The sequence below is a fragment of the Colossoma macropomum genome, unplaced genomic scaffold (assembly GCF_904425465.1).
Source record: "Colossoma macropomum unplaced genomic scaffold, Colossoma_macropomum, whole genome shotgun sequence".
Lineage (NCBI taxonomy): Eukaryota > Metazoa > Chordata > Actinopteri > Characiformes > Serrasalmidae > Colossoma > Colossoma macropomum.
The window spans coordinates 18,356,407-18,375,185 of record NW_023494801.1 but is presented as its reverse complement, the minus strand read 5'-3'; the positions used below and the strand labels follow the sequence as shown (position 1 = coordinate 18,375,185).

Sequence of the window (18,779 nt, the reverse complement as noted above, 5' to 3'; positions counted from 1 at the left end):
CCAACACAAAATAAGACAACCAACGCTGCTGCACCAGTAACGTCCACAGCAACAATAAAAGAATACATTCAAGTCTCTGTCCTACCGCTTGGCATGGCCACGCCTCCCGCACCCCTACAGCACATCAGTGGCAGGACGCCACAATATTGAGGCCACAAATTACTGAGAACACAAATAACAATACTGAGGCCACAATTAATATACTGTGGACACGAAATGTAAGAAACCTAACTTGTGGCCTCAATATATTAATTCGTGGCCACGCCTTATAATCACAATATCAGCTTAGGGGCTCAGTATGGTGGGGTGAAATAGCTCCTTATGACCTGTCGTTTTAGAGCATTTCGTCCATCTCATGTTGCTGGCTGTGCCTCTGTATGTGTGATGAGCAGAGGGCAGAAGGAAAAGTATTCTATCTAACATTTATATGCTACTATCATTTTCTTACTCTTTCAGCATCAAAGACACACTCACAGACATACAGTGTCACTGAACTAAAGCTATCATTTTTATTATTATTCATTTATTTTTTAGCAATAAAAAACGACTTGAGCGACCTCATCACACCACATGAGGAAAGCTGATTTCTCTATGGAGGAATGAGATTGGATTTTAGGTAATCAGTCCTGTTGTGCCCTGTGGCAGAGCTTTTCCTCCGAATGTCATCCTCTGAATTACAAGGTCATCAAGAAAGCGAAATACAAACACTGGTACATGTGAGCTAGCAAGCCAGCACTGCAGTGCACTGAACTGCCATCAGAGGACAGGCAACCTCAGCAAAACACCCCACACAAACCATCACACCAAACTTTGACAAACACGGTAGTTGAGATGCTTTGGCACTAGTAACTTACAGTTTGAGTAGCTGGATAGAACAGACTTACTTTTGTGCAACGACACCACGGCAACTTTTGCTTGTAGCCTGTAACGTTAAGTTACGTAGCACAAGTCGTATTTCAAATGATAAACGACTGAAGTAATTCAGAGGATCCAGTGACATTCTGAGGGAAAAAAGGGATGAGACAAAATATGTCTAGTTTGCAACAGGGAACGATGGAGGTCAATTAATTAATTATTTATTTAAAAAACAATTAATATCTCCCATAGAACAATCTGCCGACAAGTGACACCCAAGCTCAGAGGCCTATCGCCCCCTCGTGGAGAATTCTTTGCCTGCTGAATATGAGGTACAAGCCATGTTCATGAGGTACTGTGTCTAAAAGGATAAAATCAGTTTTGCGCCAAAAGTATCTATATTTTCATCCAAAGATCAATTCTTTACTTTTAGGATTGGAAGCACTGATAAAGTTTATGTGAATGAAAAATGCTCGTCCCAAGAGTTGACAAAAGTCAGTAGCTTATGTGGCAGATTTGCACTTGATATGAATTAAGTACACTCATAAATATTAACAACTATCTTAATATAATTGTCCAGAAGCAGCGTAGTTTCCCTTTGGAGTCTCCTCAGTTTCTTCTTCCAGCTCTAAAGAGGTTTTTCCTGCCAGTCAACCCCAGATTACACAAACAAATTAAAAACAGCAGTAAAAATAATAATATAGTATTCTAAGCAGATGCTTAACTGTTCATTTATTTGACAAACAGTTGGACAGTCTGTTCTGCTGTCTTTCTATGTTGAGTGCATTAGAGTTGAACATAGAACTGCAAAGTTAAAGACTGTTATTCAGAAAAGACAACTGCAACACACAAACACGTAATTTGTGAGCATGGATTTCCTCCAAAATAAAAGTCTTGTCTTTATTCATACAAACAACGTACATTCTTAAACAATGTCCTGAAAAATAAAAAGTTCCCCATCCCAAAGCACATCAAATGCTACTAAGACCTGAACTGAAGCTTCACACCTTTCACAATTATGTCTAAAGAACTGGTAGAAATAAAAGCACTGCAGTATATCCACCAAAAAAACACTACAATGACAGGCAAAGAAATTATTTTGGGGGACCAAAAGATCTAAAAACTAAAAATCACTTAGTGACAAACAAGCTGAAAAAATAAAAAGGAAATTTGTGTTAACGTCATGAAATTTATGAACATCAGGTCTTCAACATGCATGTGAGTTGGGGTGGTTCTCTCCCCTTTGGGCAGTAGTTGTGGGGAAGTGTAAGAAAAACACAAGCACACATTTAACAGACCACAGAACAGATCATTCAGCACAGAAGTTTAGAACACTTAAGGTTCTTTAAGGTCCCTCCCTCCCCAAGTCCAGTTTTCGGTTTGTGCCCCTGGGCAAAATAAACTGAAGCTGATGGTGAGGACAGTTGCCGCTGCTACTTCAGAAAAGACGTACAAGCTAAAAAGGGGGATGACAGGTGCACATTTGAGTGGGGTTCAGTCTATCTGTACTGGTAGTTCATGCTGGGGTCCCCGCGGCCGTAGCCCACTCCAGTGTTGTGGTATGGAGCTGAGTTGGCATTGTAACTCTGGTTGGTTCCTTGTGCGCTGTAATTTGACTGGTTGTTGTAACCTTGGAAAGGGGGGAGGGATAAACAAACAAGTTAATTGTCTCTGTTCCAAGTTAAAGATCCAGATTTGAGTAATCTGAAGTGACCTATTTAAAACGTTTATAATACAACATCCCTGTATAGTACCATTTAGACACAATTAGTTTTGCACGGGGATATTACAACGTAATTATTACGAGTGATTTTTTTTGGCAGACAGCATTACCACATAGCCTGTACTTACTAAAATGAACATTAGAAATAACCACAGCTTATATAAATCATCCAAAAGCTTCTATATGTAGTAGCATACATGTAGTGAACACAGCATTAGTCCTCAAACCCAATTTATGAACACCAGACCAACATGTTTTTTATTTTACGATGCATAAATCGAGCACCCAGTCCTGGTTCCTACCCAATTCATATGTAATTTATGCTGCAATCAATCAAATATTACTGCTGTCGTTACCTCACAGACACATGTATGGAAAAACATTGCATCCAAATGGTACCATACTGTCTTTAATCCCTACGGAAACATCTTACCTTCATAGCTATAGTCCTGACCCCCCGTTCCGCCAGTCACCTGGGACGGGTACGCCGTGCTGTAGTTGCCATAACCCCCACCTCCAGCGCCACCTTGAGCTTGACTGAAGTTCTTCTTCCCCTGCCCGTAGCCCTGGCTGTACTGGTTGTAGGAGCCTTGCCCTGGTGGTGGGGTGGCCTGATAGGACCCTGGAGCTGCACCTGTTCCTGGAGGCTTGGTGCCCTGGTGCATTGGAGGCTTCTTACCAGGGGATTTGGTCACTGAAGGTGGGGCTGAGTAGCCTCCACCACTCTGGTAATATGAGGTAAAACCACCTGTTCCTGGAGCTCCACCACTTGGAGTGTTAGACACTGGGCCTGCAGTTCCAGGAGCTGGAGCTGCTGATCCTCCATTGGCTCCTCCATTATTGTAGTAATCTGAAGAACAACAAAGTAACTTGGCCCATTAGACAGGAGTATTATAGCAGTGAGCTTCTACAAAAGAAAAATGTTCTGTCATCACATTTCTCAGGCAATACATAAGCATAACCAATGAATGATCTTTGCATATCTTTAGCAGTGGGTCATGTTTTATATCCTGTTCATCACTGTATTGCCCTATTATATCCTGTTCATCACTGTATTGCCCTATAAAATAAACGTTTATTCACCTTTGTTGTGCTACAGTAATTCAGCCAAAACAGTTTATAATAAAGCTATATATTATTTCAATGAATTTAGATACAAAAACCCCCGATTCTAATCCATGTAGCCAAAGACAACTGTCTTACGAACAACACCAAAGCTATTAAGTCCTTGATGTGTAGATGTTTCAGAAAGAACATGGATTAACTTGGTGGTTTCTGGCCCACAATGAAAGTGGCTTGCTTCAGCAATCTAAGTATAGTTCACAGGGGGCAGTGATCAGACACTAAGACTAGAGCATTGTCTTGTCCTGGTTGGATTGTTCTCAAAGAGTTACATACACAATTACAAATAAGTTGTGGCATGAGCACTAACTTTGTGGATACCAATTTAAAAAGTTCTAATTGAGCTGCAGAACAACACACAATATTAAAAGATTATTTAAATAATAGCAGCCCCAAGAAATTCAGAAATCATAGCCAATATGGCCAAAAAGCTAAAAATCCTAAGTCTAACATTCACAAATAATTAAAGAGCTTACATAAATCGCACATGGCTTTAAAAGGGACCTCATGTTTATTTAAAAAACGAAAAAAAATGAAACGAAAGTTACAAAACATCTCCATAAACAAACACTGTAAATGCAGGTATTAGGTCTCCTTTGTATGGTTTCACAGCATTTCATAATATGATACATGAAAAATGTTCATAATTCATAGAGTTTGGTGAACATACACCACAAAATGACCAGTTTAAAAAAAAAAAAAGTACAACACTGAATTTAAAATGTATGGCAATGTGTGGAAGCAACAAAATCATCCTAAAATTACAAAATTAATTTAACAAAAAAGGGGGAAAGGAAAGGCTTAAAAACAGTGATTCAGTGCCTCAGCACAGATCCAAAGGTTGAACAATAGAGCACGATCAATGTGTCCACATCGTCCTCTTATCTGTGTCTTTGAAGTCACCACCCAGTCAGAGAGCTTCAAAACTCTGCAGCTGTGTGATTGACAGGTTCAGCAGACAATAGCAAAGGGTAATTTTTTTGTGTGTTCCTCCGTTTTCTGCAGGGAGAAGCGGCAGCTCAGTCCCAGTGGAATCCACGGTGCTGGACGACTGTTGGGTGCAGGTTTTTTTGGGTGTGGGTAAGGAAATTGTGAGGGGACTGAAGTACACTGATAATTTGTCATGGATCGCGTTCATATTGCCTACTACAATTTCTTTCCTGTATCTTTTGTCATTCACACTTTGCGTGTTTATTGAAAACATCAGACATCTGTCGCAAACTCGTTGTAGCCATAGCAGTCTGAGACAAAGTCACCTAAAGAGTGAGACAGAGCAGAGAAGCACAGTATTAGATGCTTTTTGTGTTGCCATAAAAATGGCAAAAGTCAATGGTTTCAATCAGCCATCAAACTGAGTCAGTTTAAGAACCTAGTCTTTTTTTTATTTATTTTTTTTTAGATTTCTCTGCTCCTGTCACCCTCAAGGAGATCTTTCCTCAGAAAATGGCACTAGGGGTTGGCAACGTGTTTGTTCATCAAGGAAATGTTAAAAAGTCAAGAGTTTGCAGTCCATGGCTTAACAAAGCAGAGAAATGTAAAATTATTCAACCTTGAAGGGAAAACATTTCACATTGGCTTTTTCAGTGTAGACATTAAAAAATAAATAAATAAATAAATAAATAAAATAAGACACCAGTCCTCCATGTCTAAACCTCAGTTCTCAAACCTCAAATAATAACCGACTTCCTGCTACGCACAAACGTAAGTCTATTTGTTGAGAATAATGTTTGAAAAAAAAAAATTAAATGCAATAAACATTGAATATAGTGGGAGTAAAACTGGGAGTAAAATTAGCTCCCAAAGTACTCATGACAATAGTGTTTTAAAAAAAAAACAAAAAACAAAACACTATGGGAGATGAAGGGGGTCTCAATATACCCAGGGTGAAACTGAAAAATACTCACTGTAGCCAGAATTAGCATTGTTCCCATATCCATAACTTCCATAACCACCTAAAAGAAAGGAGAAAAGATAATTAACTCAAGCTGTTAAATGTGTTTTTACTTTAAAACACTAAATACTTTTGCATCAACACACCTGTTAATTCAGAATAATTCATGTTTTTTGCAAGTTTGTCATTAGATAAGTTACATACCTTGATTATATCCTCCACTATTATTAAAACCTCTGCCCCTGCCTCGACCCCGCCCTCTTCCCCGACCTCTGGGATTGGCTGCTGGGTCATCAACTGGTCCACTCATCATTCCAAACCCTGGAGCGTTCTGAAAGACACACCCAATCACCGTAAGAAAACATTCAGTTATCTAAACAAGACAAAAAGGCTTAAAATGAGCAGCATCCCTGCTATTACTAAGCAGCTTAACTGACAAACAAGCCATCATTTACAAAAGTACTATTAATAACTCAGGGGGATGGGTGGTTCCTCAAAAGGTTTAAGGATCAAGACCTAACCAGCTAAAACCTGTGTGCCTAGAAAAAAGTAGTCCTGCCAGCTCTGATATACGATTCCACTACCTCCAATAACTTACGTGGCAATACCACACAGAAGCCTGTTTAAACCAGAGAAAGCAAATATGCTTGAGTCTCACTGGCCCACCTTAATCACATAAAACCTTCAGATGTTTCACTGAATAATCACTACATGGTACAAAAACAAAAAAAAAAAAAAATAGGATGCCATTACCATGGATTTCTTTTTCTTGGCAGCCTCAGAGACCGAGCCTTCTGGGAACAGCTTCTCTAAAGCAGCCAGAGCTGCATATGCCTTCGCCACCTTCTTATTGGAGCCTGTTCCCTGGAACTTCTGTCCATCTATCTCCACCTGAAAAGCAGACATAATGTTTAGGAAAAAACAGATGCACCAAGTATTAGATAAGCAGATACACTCACCAGCTACTAGTTCATTACTGAGACAGCTTTATCAGTTGCTTAAGTAAAGACCCATCTAAACAACTAGATTTACAGTGAGAAAAATATTTTAAGGTCCACTAAGCTGCTTAGCTAGTACTATGCACAAATATGAAATCAGCTGAAATAGAATAGAGCTGTTATATTACACACATCACACAAGTGTGTAGGGAAAATGGTTCTGTTCCAGTTCAAATAAAACATGGTCTCACCTCCATGACAAAGCGTTTGTCATGGCTGCCACCCGTCTCAGAGATAAGTTCATATTTGAGGCCTCTACGTTTTTCATTCAGCTCCATCACCGGGTTCTTGCCATGTTTGGTCAGAATAGGGCCCTGCTGCCGAGCACTCTGAAAGAAGACAGCACAAAATATTGACCTAATGCCTCTCATCTATGAGAAAAATTCTACCAGCAAGTATATTTGGGAGGGTAGAGCAGTACGTGTGTGTTTGTAATGTAAAATACTAAAGATCCAATGCAAAAGGCCAAAAGCTACTTGTGTCAGTGTTAAGTGAGTCACCTTTCACTAAAGCAATTACCAAAACTGAAGCAAATACAATGAGTGTGCAACTTTTACATGCTTAAGCCCTATTCTGACGGGATTCGTTTTCAACTGCCACACCATTTAAGAGACTAAATGAACAACAGGGCCAGAGGTTATACACTATCTGGCTCAGGACATTTCTAGTAAAATGTACACATTTCTAAATGTATCCTTATTTAAAATGTTTCATAGAACATTACTGATCAATGTTTTTCCATCTCAATTAGCTAACACTTTTCCAGTCTGCATACCCACTCCATTTTAACATGATCATTATTACCTCAGCACTCTCGGCAGGCTCAGAGTTTGCAGTCACAGCAGACGGGGCATCCGTTTCAGTCAGCGTGTCCGCCTGCTTCATGTCCTCCTCTGCAGTGGCTGCCATATCATCGGCCTTTACTGGTTCGGCAACCTTTTGCTCCACCCCTGTGGGGAGACCCATGTCCTGCAAGACCTATCACAAAAATCAATGGGTTAATGTTTGTGGAGCCACGGTCTTGGCAGAGTTACCTCCATTTACAGGCAAAAGGTTCACTATGTCAGTTTTGAACTGTCTTTTGTAGTTGCTCAAACATCCACTACTACATATACATCACACAAGCTTTGTATCATCACTAAGGATCAATAATTTGATCTAAAATCAATTTATTAAAATTGCACTAGGAATTGTCAAACATTCTAAACCAGAACAGACAGAACACATACCTTAACTGCTACATGTAGCTTGGCAGTACGTTTAGAGGGGCCAGAGGCTTCATAAGTTTTCCCATCAACCTCCACAGCCATGGTGAAAACTGGCACATGAACTGGGCCAGTCTGAGAAATGAGCTTATACTGGAGTCCAGGCTTAAGTTGGTTCAGTCGCATCAGAGCATTCATAGCCTGAGGAGGCTCTGACTTCTCCTCTGGAGCTGCAATATATCAACAAACTTTAGTGTTACTAACCATAAGCTTTCAGTGCAAACAGAGAGATTCTACAGAATCTCCACAGAGATTCTCTGGCCAAACAAAATGACTATATTGAATGAGATGTAGTTACATTTCTTTTGCAGTTTCTTCTTCTTTTTGTTAGGACTCTTGTCATCACCGCCCTCCTCCTCCTCTATGGGCCGTTTCATGGGTGGAGCATAGGTCGTACTTGGTGGAATCTGAACTGTAAATGTTTAAAAAATTTATTAAATTAAAAACATACATTATTGCTAACCACAAATAAGTGACACTGAGGATCACTGAACAAACCTGTGTAATCAATGGGAGTTTCACTCTTTGGTTTCCTGGGCATTTTAGAAGGCAGAGGGTCCATGCCAAGCACTTTGTGAAGCTGCCCAAATGCTGAAAGCCTCAAGGCATGCTGTCCATCAAAAACAAGGGCAAGAAAAACCTTTAGACTGCATTCAGAAATCACACGCACACAGCGAGTGAAAATGTGGACCATAAATAAAGTACATTACCTGAGCACTCTGGGTAATGTCCTCTCGTTGCTGTTCATCCATGTGACCAATAGCATCAGTTGCCTCCTTCTCACAGGGGTCAGAAATGCCTGAACCATCTATGAAATAACCCAACAAAAAGGAATCAGGACCAAAATTTTTTGTACAGTCAATAACTTATTCTCTATTTATAGGGAGGCTGAAACACTCAATTACCTGCCATCAGGATTCCTGAAGCTAAACACTCAAGAACTCTTCGAAGAGCCTCGCCTGCTCCCATTGGTCGGTTTCCTGTACCAATGGCCTTCTCGCACAAAAGCTCCAAAGGCTTCATAAAAAGGTAGAAAATGCTAAACATCAGTGGTTTTATTATGTGGCATTTTAAAACATTTTTGCCCCATTGATTCACTGACTTGAACTAAATCTTAATTTGGGCACTTCTGACACTCAGAACACACTTTATTCATAGTACAAAGTTAAGATATTGCTGCTGAAGCACAAAAGAATCTGTGACAATATAAATAAGTGAATCCTCACAACACACTTAATCTACTAGGTAACCATGAAACAAACAGTTCAAGGTCAATGAAAGCAAGCTGGCAACTCACCCATCCCCTAAGTGGGGCCCAGGTGGGGACACGTGCGCAAAGGTCCCTCAGGATCCGGATGACGATCACACAGGAGCGCAGCCCATTGGCTCTGGCCTAAAGACACAAGCAGGAAGGAGACGGAGCAGGCCGCGGCTTAGAAACTTGCACCCATTAACCAACACCACAGTACACAACATATGAGACATCAAAGGGGAATAGTATAGCTAGCATTAATAATGTTTAGTGAAGTGATACACTTGTTAAATAACAAAAAAAAACAAAACAAAAAACACAACCATGTTATTTGATTGAATGAACAAATCACATTTATGGCAGTTCATATCAAAAATAACAAAAAATTTATGCGGTTCAGGCAGCGAGAGACCAAACGAGTCTGCAGTTTTGAGTAGCTTTAACATACTGACCAAAGGAATCTGCAGATGGTAAATGTTAGTTGTGCTAAAACTTCCAATTCCCAAACTATTTTCAATATGTGCAACTGAAGTCTCTTTCTTAGGTTTTCAGAAAGCGAAGAGCATTAGCTTCACAAAGAAGGAACAAAAAACATCTGCCAAGGTGCAATATTCCCTTTTTGGGTCACAAAGAGCTACAGCACAGACAGAGCACAGTGAGGTTGGAGTTACATAGCAAAGGACAAAAAACAGACTACAAAAGGTAGAGCAATTACAAGATTACAGAACCAGAGATGCCAGACTGCATACAACTAACAGCTAGGAAATGTGTGGTTTGCACCAGCATTAAAATCACAGTCAGGTGATATGGAAAAGCAAGTGTTCTACAAGAAGCTTGTATTAAAAATACTTCAACATCCAAGTAAAAAGGTGAGAAATTTATCTTAACAGAAATATTGCACCTGAGATATTGCAAACCTGATATTAGCAACAAAGATGGGATATTTGTCAAATATACAGACCATTTGATGTAAAATGACAGTTAGGATGAGATGTCTAAGAGGTCAGTCACACTATCTTTACAGTGACATCAATTCTTTGTTAGGCACTGCTATGAAAATAAAGATTTTCCTCAAAACGCAACATTTTACAGCAGGCGATACAGAATAAAAGAAAGCCTGACAAATATTCACACCCAAAATGTGAATGAAAATAAATTGATAGCAGCATAGAAGTACATTAAAAAAAACAACAAATATAACTCAACTACTAGAAGACAAATAAAGACAAGATGCAAACCTGGAACCACTTGGCGTGGCGAAGAGACGCCAAGGCAGCCAGGCATTTCTGCCTGTCCAGTACATCCGGGGGATCGTTGACTGATAGCGTTTCTATTGGCGGGTGGGATAAGAAGACAAGGTACAGTTTGACCAAGGGGTTTTTTTCTGTCTCACGGCCAGGGGGAGGAGGCAGCCAAGTGACCCCTACCACAGGCAGCAGGGGGGAAGGGGAGGGGGACCTCCCCCACTGGAAACTACTCAAGAAACCAACCCTCCCTGTGCTAATGGGCGCTTTAAAAATAATAATAATAAAAATAATAATAAAAAATAAAATTTAACACACACACCAGAACACCGGAACCCACAAGAGAAGACAAAAGACTAGTTAAAAGTTCCTTAGTCTAGAAACACGTTGTGTCCACCCCATCACTCCCAGTGACTTGTGTATCCATAAGGGTTCTTAAAGGTAATGGAAGCATGCGGGGGGTACATGGGAGTGAGAGGATGTCAGTTTAATGGAGGGTTTCATGGTGTTTGACTAACAGCATAACATGATGCCTCAGTGGAGTTAAGGATGGCTGAGTGTAACGATGTGCCATGGGGGGCAGAACCCCTCCCCTTCACCCCCTTTTATCTCTTTTTTTTTCTGGGTGTACTGCCTTGCCCCTTCCGAGACAGAGAGCGTCCAGTTGGTCAAAGGTCCAGCGTCCCTAAAATTGACAAACTAGAAGGCTTGACAGAGAGAATCAGATTTTGAACCACAGGCAAAAGTAGCAAGATGCACATAAGGTACTACCAAAAAAAAACGAGTCCACACTGCAGCAAAACTGATGGCTTCTCAGGCCCCAAAACAGGCTCGTCTAAAAGTGGGGTCACAGATAGGGCTAGGCTTTAAATTAAGCTATTCCTTAGATTAAGCACCCAGTTATCAGTTTTGAGCGCAGCAAATGTCATGATCCTTATAAATCCCAAACTCCTTGCGGCTTGATATGCGTCTTGTCTCCTATAGACAGTTGTAGATATTTTTGTTGACTAATCGGGGCGAACTAACGTCCAGCCATAGCGTTATCTACAACCCCTTCGCTTTCTTAACTGGAAGAAAAGCACAGTCAATAGACTACTGCTGGTCCTAGTAACCAGAGCTCTTAGCAATCCCCGCTACTCATTTTTGCTGCAATGCAAACTGTTCAATTTCTCAGTATATATAACACATGCAAACAACAAGGTTTGTGTTTTTTTTTTTCTTCTTAATTCTCAGTAAGCCTTCATTATATGGAACTCTTTGGTTGCACTTAAAGGGAAAGGAATGTTTGCTTTTTCACCCCCTCCTCATCCTTTCCTTATTGTTTTTTTTTTTTCTCATTAACTCATTTACTGTGTATTGGGCCATCAAAAATGTACATCACATTACATGGAACTATGAGGCTCTAGGCAGCTATAAACATAGCAAGCTTTCTGTACATGACTGCTCCACACAACATCCCCTAGCTCCATTGAAGGCCCAATAAACAATATCTAACTAATCCTTGTACTACTTCGGCCCATTTATTGGCTTTCAAGGGGGTGCGCCCACTGGCCCAGACAAGCAAACCAACCTCCAGCAGCCCTCTTTTCGGCCTCCTCCCTGACGACAGGTGAAGTAAGATGGATGGTAAGAGTGAGCGGGGGCTGCTTGGTGTTTCTGATCACAATGGCAGCATCACGGATACTTTGAGTGACTTCATAATTATCTTCCGTAATAAGCTGGAGGGACATGAGCAGAGAGAACAGAAGTTTAACAAGGACTTCCTTGCTTTCAGTGGGAACCACTTAAAATGACGTTTGACGAAATTAAAATTAAATTAAAATACAAAGTACTATGGTAGTTCATGGTGCTTTTAACTTGCCCAGCACCAGGGTATTACAGAATCAAGTATAACACCACTGCATACCATCCACAAAAACAACCTTTTTGCATTTTGGGTAATTACTGAAACTAAACTTAAAACTCATAAAATTTTTGTTTAAACAAGTTACTTCATAAATACTTGAATTGTCTTACCTTAAGTTGCACACTGAGGTTCTCAGCCACTTTCCTTAGCAATGTGCTTGTGGGCTTGTCCTTACAAAGCAGCACTAGTTCCAGAGCCAAATCCCCCTTCAGCAGCAGACCTTTGGCCACCAGGCCAACCCTCATCACTCCACGCAGGGTGCGTGTGTGCTGCTCCACTGTCTTAGGTTCACTGTGCCACAAAGCATAAGAGCATTCAATTACATTAAAGGGCAATCAAATGACAGCATACAAACAGGTTATGCGTGAGCACTAGATTACAGCACAAATACTAACTACTGAAGTGTTTTTGCACATTTAATCAACCACATCAGAATAAACTTGGATGCCCCTTGCCCAAACTACACATATACACAAACAAAAAAGGAGGAATTCTTGGGTGTGATGGAGAGAGCATCTACGATCGGATGCAACACTGATAAAAGCCAGGACGAGAAACATGAGCTCCCTTCACTCACCTCTCTTTCTCTCCATCCCCATCAGAGTCTGTGGGATTCGGCTTTGCAATGCCCCGCTCCTGCTCATCCAGCCAATCAGAAACAGCCTTGAGGGCACGCTCAGTGTGGGACACCATATTCTGCACCGCCTCCAGCTCTTCCTGGGTAGGGTAGATGGCCGAGTGTTTTGCCATGACATGCCGATCATCATTCACAAAGATGCGCATTGAGCGATGACGGAGAGGAGGAGGCTACAGGGGGAGAGAGAAAGACAGATACATAAACACTTGCTGCCAGCATTTGAAGAGGAAGAGAAATTTTCTAATACCAAACAGTACAAGCTGACTTGTGTATTCCTGTTAATGTGCAAAGAGCATGTGCATAGGATAACTATCATCAACTGTTAAAACACATTTACAGCCTGAAACACATTCACTGTAAAGGGTTTTACCATAGTTGGAATTAAGTGGGCCTTCAGTTTGGCGGCTGGCAGTGTTAATCTCGAGGTGGCAGAGTACCGCTGCTCCTGTCTGTGTAAAGAAGGCAAAAGATTAGTAGTGCTAATTCTTTGATTCTTTTCGCGAATCCCAGTATAACACAAATGCTGCAGTCCCCCCCCCCTCCCCCATTAACAGCCAAACATATTGACAGAACAACAATTTGTTTCAAATTGTGCTCAATTTTCAGTCTGTCTGTTCCTTGAAATGCAGCATCCCACCAACATTCCAGTGCCTCCTTGCAAGCAGCTCAGTGCAGTGTTGGCAGAGTGATGCTAGCAGGCTCCGGAGAGGTGCTTTATCACTGATGACTCAGACTGCATGCCACTCTCCAGTATGCTGCTGTACCCCCTCTAGCAACAGCGCTGCTTCCGTCATTCTCTTAGAGACAGACAGCCCCAGCAATACATGACAAAAATAGCCATCCAGTCTGTTGTGGTTAATGGTTCAGTGATGCTTTATCTCTGTATCCTTGAAAAAAAATGTAAGCTAACTCAACCTCAGTACTGTACAGGCTTTGGTCTTGTTTTACAAGAGTGTCCAAGAAAGACTATCAACTTACCATTTTTCTGGACTGCTATCAGTTTTTCCAACAGAGGTAGTTATACATTGATACAATAATAGTACTAATACTACTACTACTGCTAATAATAATAATAATAATAATAATAATACTAATAGTAATAGCAATAATAACAATAAAGTAATAATTACTGCTACTACTACTACTACTACATCAGTTTCAATGGATTCCTTTGTATTAGCTACAGAGCTATTCGTTGTCACAAGTTTTGGATGCATTACAGTAACCACAAAGTTAAATCCATTTACTCACACCAGTATGTTATACCAGTATAACCATACACCATTATTACATTTTGATATTTCGTGTTAAAGAATTTTGCTGCCCTTCAGGGTTAAAAAGGGCTTCCAGGTAGCTGATGCTACCTGACTGACTACGTGCTTGCTAAAAACAATTAACCATAACGAATAAACACACAAAAATAATGTCGATTACATAACTAATTGCACGATCAATAGGGAGTCTTAAGGGCAACGACAAGATTAGTAATATCACAAAAACAGTGAACTACACTAAAATGTTAACTGCTCTTAAATAGAACTATGAAAAAGGTCACCTTGTGATTTATTAATAGCTTTAAGCGCAAAAGGACATCACGAAATCAGAGCTACAGCCAACAGAGGGACTGCTGTAACAACAGATCAATGTTATTGAAATCCTCTTGCTGTCGCAGGACAAAATCTTAATCAAATCAGACTAGAAAAATAAATGAGGCTTTAAAATGCTCAGGAATCATTTCGTGCCTTTTTCAGCTTCTTAGAACTCTTTAGCTTTGATACAGGCTTGTCTTTTCTCCTCCTCACGACAAGCAAACAAAAACAAGAGCAAAGCTTCGAGCTCTCCAGTTTCGATCGGCTTCTCTGCCGACATTTTAATCAAGGCCGACTGTTCGCTGCATCAATATACTCATCGCAGCGCTAAATCACGTAAGGTAGTTAGCACACTAAGCGTGAGGTGTTCAGACTAAGGACAAAGAACAAAACATGAAGTCAGTTTACACAACCGAAACGTGAATAACACATTTCTGAAACCTTCTGAGAAAGGTTTAACCTCGTACCGCTAAGCGATGCAAGAGTAACTGCGGGCGGCCATTTTTAACAGCCACACCATCACCGCTGCTCACAGCGAAGAAGTCGCTTGATATGGAAAAATACATTACAGCCGAACTGAGACTGAAAATCAGCCATCTGTTTGCCTCAATGTGACGGGTACTGTGTAATCGACCATGTGAACACGTTGGTATAAACCAGCTTCCCCTTTAATGTAGTAATGTCGCTAACACGGCCAGCTAGCTAAAATGGTTGCTACAACAACCCCAACACGCGCAGCTCAGCTAACTTAGCTAGCATTGGCGAACAGCTGCCGGCTAATTTACCCCGTTTTAAATTACGTTCGTTAAGCGGATAAATGAACATTATATAACGCAAGTTTTCCTTAAAACGCAAAACAGCGTTATTTTCCCAAATCCTTTGTTTTACGAGGTCCTCAGCCAAGTCTACGTACCCATTTAGCCAACCAGGCTAACGGAGCGGATCTGAACAAAGGCGGACATTCGAGCCGCACGGTGCTCGACAATTAGCTAGCTTAGCTTGCTGGATAACTGAGCTTAACTGTTAATATTTCATCTTCTAATGTTATCACTAGCGATATCAGTCCATTTAGCTTTGGAAAGCGCGATATTAGTTTTAAAAGTCCTGTCTAAAAACTGACGAGAAATAGCCAGAAAAGAGGTCGTAGTTAACTCACCAGCAGAGCGACGTGTGGTGGACGCAGAGAGAGAGCCCGCTGAGCCGAGGAACACGGGCAGTCAAGAAGATACTGCAGAACAAGCCCCCGATTGGCCGTCAGCGGCACGTGACCAAACGGGTTAGCCAGTCAACGGAGGTCTTTCAGTCTTGCGCTTAGTCGACTGTGGTTAAGAAGCCACAATGGCAGCGTTTTCCAAACGAAGGTCTATTATTTCTCTGGTCTAAGACATTTAGATCTTACTGTTAGCTCTAGGATGAAGTTCTGCCTTGATTTGACTCCCCCGTAACACAACATTCAGTGTTTAATGTGGTACTAATGTGTGGGAAGAACATCATTATAAATACCAATAGCCAATGCTCGTATGTAACATAAATACGATAATAAAGCGAGGTCAACTGTAATAATTATGTCTTCTAAACAACACACTTGAATTATAATGTACATTAAACAGCAAACTTTTAACAAACTTACAGTGCTTGCATTGTGGTGCATTTTGCAATCCAAGGCATTTTGGAGTGTCTCAAACACACTATTTGGACAAAAGTATTGGGACACCTACACATTGCACCTACAAGAGCTTTTGCATCCCATTCTAAATCCATAGGCATTAATATGGAGTTGGTCCCCTTATTACAGCTATAACAGCTTCCACTCTTCTAGAAAGCAATCTACAAGATTTTGGAGTGTGTCTGTGGAAAGTTTTGCTCATTCATCCAGAAGAGGTGAGGTCAGACACTGATGTTGGATGAAAGGGCCTGGTTTGCAATCTCTGTTCTAGTTCATCCCAAAGGTGTTCGATGGGGTTGAGGTCTGAACTCTGTTCAGGCCAGTCAAGTTCTTCCACACCAAACTCACCCAGTTGTCCTTAATAGAGCTTGCTTTGTGCACTGGGGCACAGTCATGCTGGAGAAGTAAAGGGCCATCCCCAAACTGTTCCCACAAAGTTCCCACAATTGTCCAAAATGTCTTGATCTGCTGAAGCATTAAGATATCCCTTCACTGGAAGTAAAGGGTTTAGGCCAACCCCTGGAAAACTCTCATAGCATTATCCCTCCTCCACCAAACTTTACAGTTGGCACAATGCAGTCAGACAGGTAATGTTCTCCTGGCATTCACTAAACCCAGAATCATCGATCAGACTGCCAGATAAAGAAGCATGATTGGTCACTCCACAGAATATGTTTCCACTGCTCCAGTGTCCAGTGGCGGCATGCTTTACTCCACTCCCTCTGATGCTTGGTATGCGTTGTGCTTGGTAATGTAAGACTTGCATACAGCTGCTCAGCCATGGCAACCCATGCCAAGAAGCTCCCGGCGCACAGCTTTTGTGCTGATGTTAAAGCCAGAGGAGGTTTGGAACTCTGCAGTTACTGAGTAAGCAGAGCACTGGCAACTTTTATGCACTATGTGCCTCAGCACTCTGCGACCCTGACCTGTATCTTTATGTGGTCTGCCACTTCATGGCTGAGTTGCGGTGGTTCCTAAACACTTCCATGTTTTAAAAATACCGCTCACAGTTGATTGTGGAATATCTAGGAGGGAAGAAACTTCACGAACTGACTTGTTGCAACATCATCCTATTACAGTACCACGCTCGAATTCGGTGAGCTCTTTAAAACGACCCATTCCTTCACAAATGTTTGTAAAGTCAGACTGCATGGCTAGGTGCTTGATTTTATACACCTGTGGCAATGGGACTGAATGAAACACCAGAATTCAATGATTAAGACGTGTGTCCCAATACTGTTGTCCATATAGTGTATATATATGTATATGGAATCTAATCATTTTACATATTAGGTAATATCACATTAATGCATTAATCCAACGGGGGTGAGAAGGTAGGACAATAGCTTTATAGGGGGATTGTTCATTTATTATTTGTTTATTTAGACTAGTAGATGAAATATCCTCTCTTTAGATGCTTGAGAAAGTGTGTCACTAGTTTCTTTATATTTATTAAGCACCTTTTCTGCATTACTATTTACAATATCTTTTTTTCAAATCTATTATCTATAATATTTTTCCACTTTTACCCTTTGCTACCCAGCTACACATATGTTGTCCCTGCCCAACTACATTTTAGTAATTACTTGTGACTGTACATTACAGGTTTTTGTGAAAAACTTCAGTTTTGCAGATTGAACAGGTCAGCATTTTATTAAGCAACTCTCATCATAGCTTTTACTGCATCAGATTACTTTGTAAAGTCAACCTGGGACGAAAATTAATTACATTGCAATTCAGCACGTGGGGGGAAATTATATTAATGATAAACAATAATATCACATTTCTTGATTTAACATAATAAAGTACTTTTTATGCCCTGCGATGGACTGGCGACCTGTCCAGGGTGTATCCTGCCTTCCGCCCAATGACAGCTGGGATATCCAGCACCCCACCGCGACCCAGAAGGATAAGCGGTTTAGAAGATGTATGTATGTATGTATGTATGTAAGTACTTTTTAGCCAAACTAGGTATTGGATGATGTCTACAGTTAATACTGGGCTGCTACAAAGAGAAGGTTTGGTTAAACATTGACATTGACATACATAAAAAACCTTAATTATTTTACTGATATTATTTGTATTTATTGTAATATTTGTTTTTTTTCTAAATAAATAAATAAATGCTTACTGACCAGATAGACCTTACACCTTTACACAGTGCTTGACCCTACATGTTCTCACCACCTTTTTTGAAATCCCCCTATTTTGTCATCGCTAGTTGTTGAAGTGAGAGGAAAACAAAGCATTTCAAAAAGTAGTGAGGACAACATGGAAAATTACAAAAATGTATATGACAGGCATTCGGAATATTCTGGAAATAACAGTATCTCACAGTGGCCCAGTAATATTTATTTAACCTCATCAGTTTAGTCAGCCAGGATAGCTAATGCTAGCTAGCAAACCTAGCATTAAATAATAAGACAATTTTACAGTGGTGCTTGAGTAAGAGTGATGTGATCCCATGCAAGTCTCACAATGAGGTAAGTTCTGTGCTGGTCTATACTGGTTTATGCTTGTCTGGTGCTGGTTTAGTTGGTCACCCAGCATGGTCATGCTGGTTGACTAGCATACCGGCGGCAAAACACCACATATGGTTGTTTTGCTGGTGACCAGGCATGCTGGTCCACG

General features: G+C 40.7%; 1 protein-coding gene across 3 annotated transcripts; it reads right to left on the bottom strand.

The window, feature by feature from the left end:
* Window positions 1-1,712: 1,712 nt before the first annotated feature.
* ilf3b (interleukin enhancer binding factor 3b) lies at window positions 1,713-15,693 on the bottom strand. 3 transcript variants are annotated; one of them, XM_036589232.1, is made up of 19 exons: window positions 15,639-15,693; window positions 13,264-13,342; window positions 12,834-13,063; window positions 12,367-12,547; window positions 11,921-12,068; window positions 10,345-10,436; window positions 9,152-9,247; window positions 8,760-8,871; window positions 8,565-8,662; window positions 8,353-8,464; window positions 8,153-8,266; window positions 7,819-8,024; window positions 7,394-7,567; window positions 6,781-6,918; window positions 6,345-6,482; window positions 5,796-5,922; window positions 5,605-5,652; window positions 3,012-3,428; window positions 1,713-2,485 (listed from the first exon to the last, which is right to left on the bottom strand). In XM_036589232.1, the coding sequence occupies exons 2-19, from the start codon at window positions 13,264-13,266 to the stop codon at window positions 2,355-2,357; spliced, it is 2,565 nt and encodes an 854-aa protein (XP_036445125.1). In that variant the 5' UTR covers window positions 13,267-13,342; window positions 15,639-15,693; the 3' UTR covers window positions 1,713-2,354. The 3 variants fall into 3 exon arrangements, with proteins under 3 accessions (XP_036445125.1, XP_036445127.1, XP_036445126.1); XM_036589233.1 differs by lacking the exons at window positions 1,713-2,485; window positions 3,012-3,428 and adding an exon at window positions 4,185-4,956; XM_036589234.1 differs by lacking the exons at window positions 10,345-10,436; window positions 11,921-12,068; window positions 12,367-12,547; ... (1 more) ...; window positions 13,264-13,342; window positions 15,639-15,693 and having other exon boundaries at window positions 9,152-10,156.
* Window positions 15,694-18,779: the final 3,086 nt, after the last annotated feature.

Coding starts and splice junctions, on each gene's coding strand:
- ilf3b (XM_036589232.1), bottom strand. Junction 10,437..11,920: donor CGAAAAGAGGGCTGCTGGAG/GTTGGTTTGCTT, acceptor ACCCGCCAATAG/AAACGCTATCAGTCAACGAT. Junction 5,923..6,344: donor CCAAGAAAAAGAAATCCATG/GTAATGGCATCC, acceptor TGTGTCTTTCAG/AACGCTCCAGGGTTTGGAAT.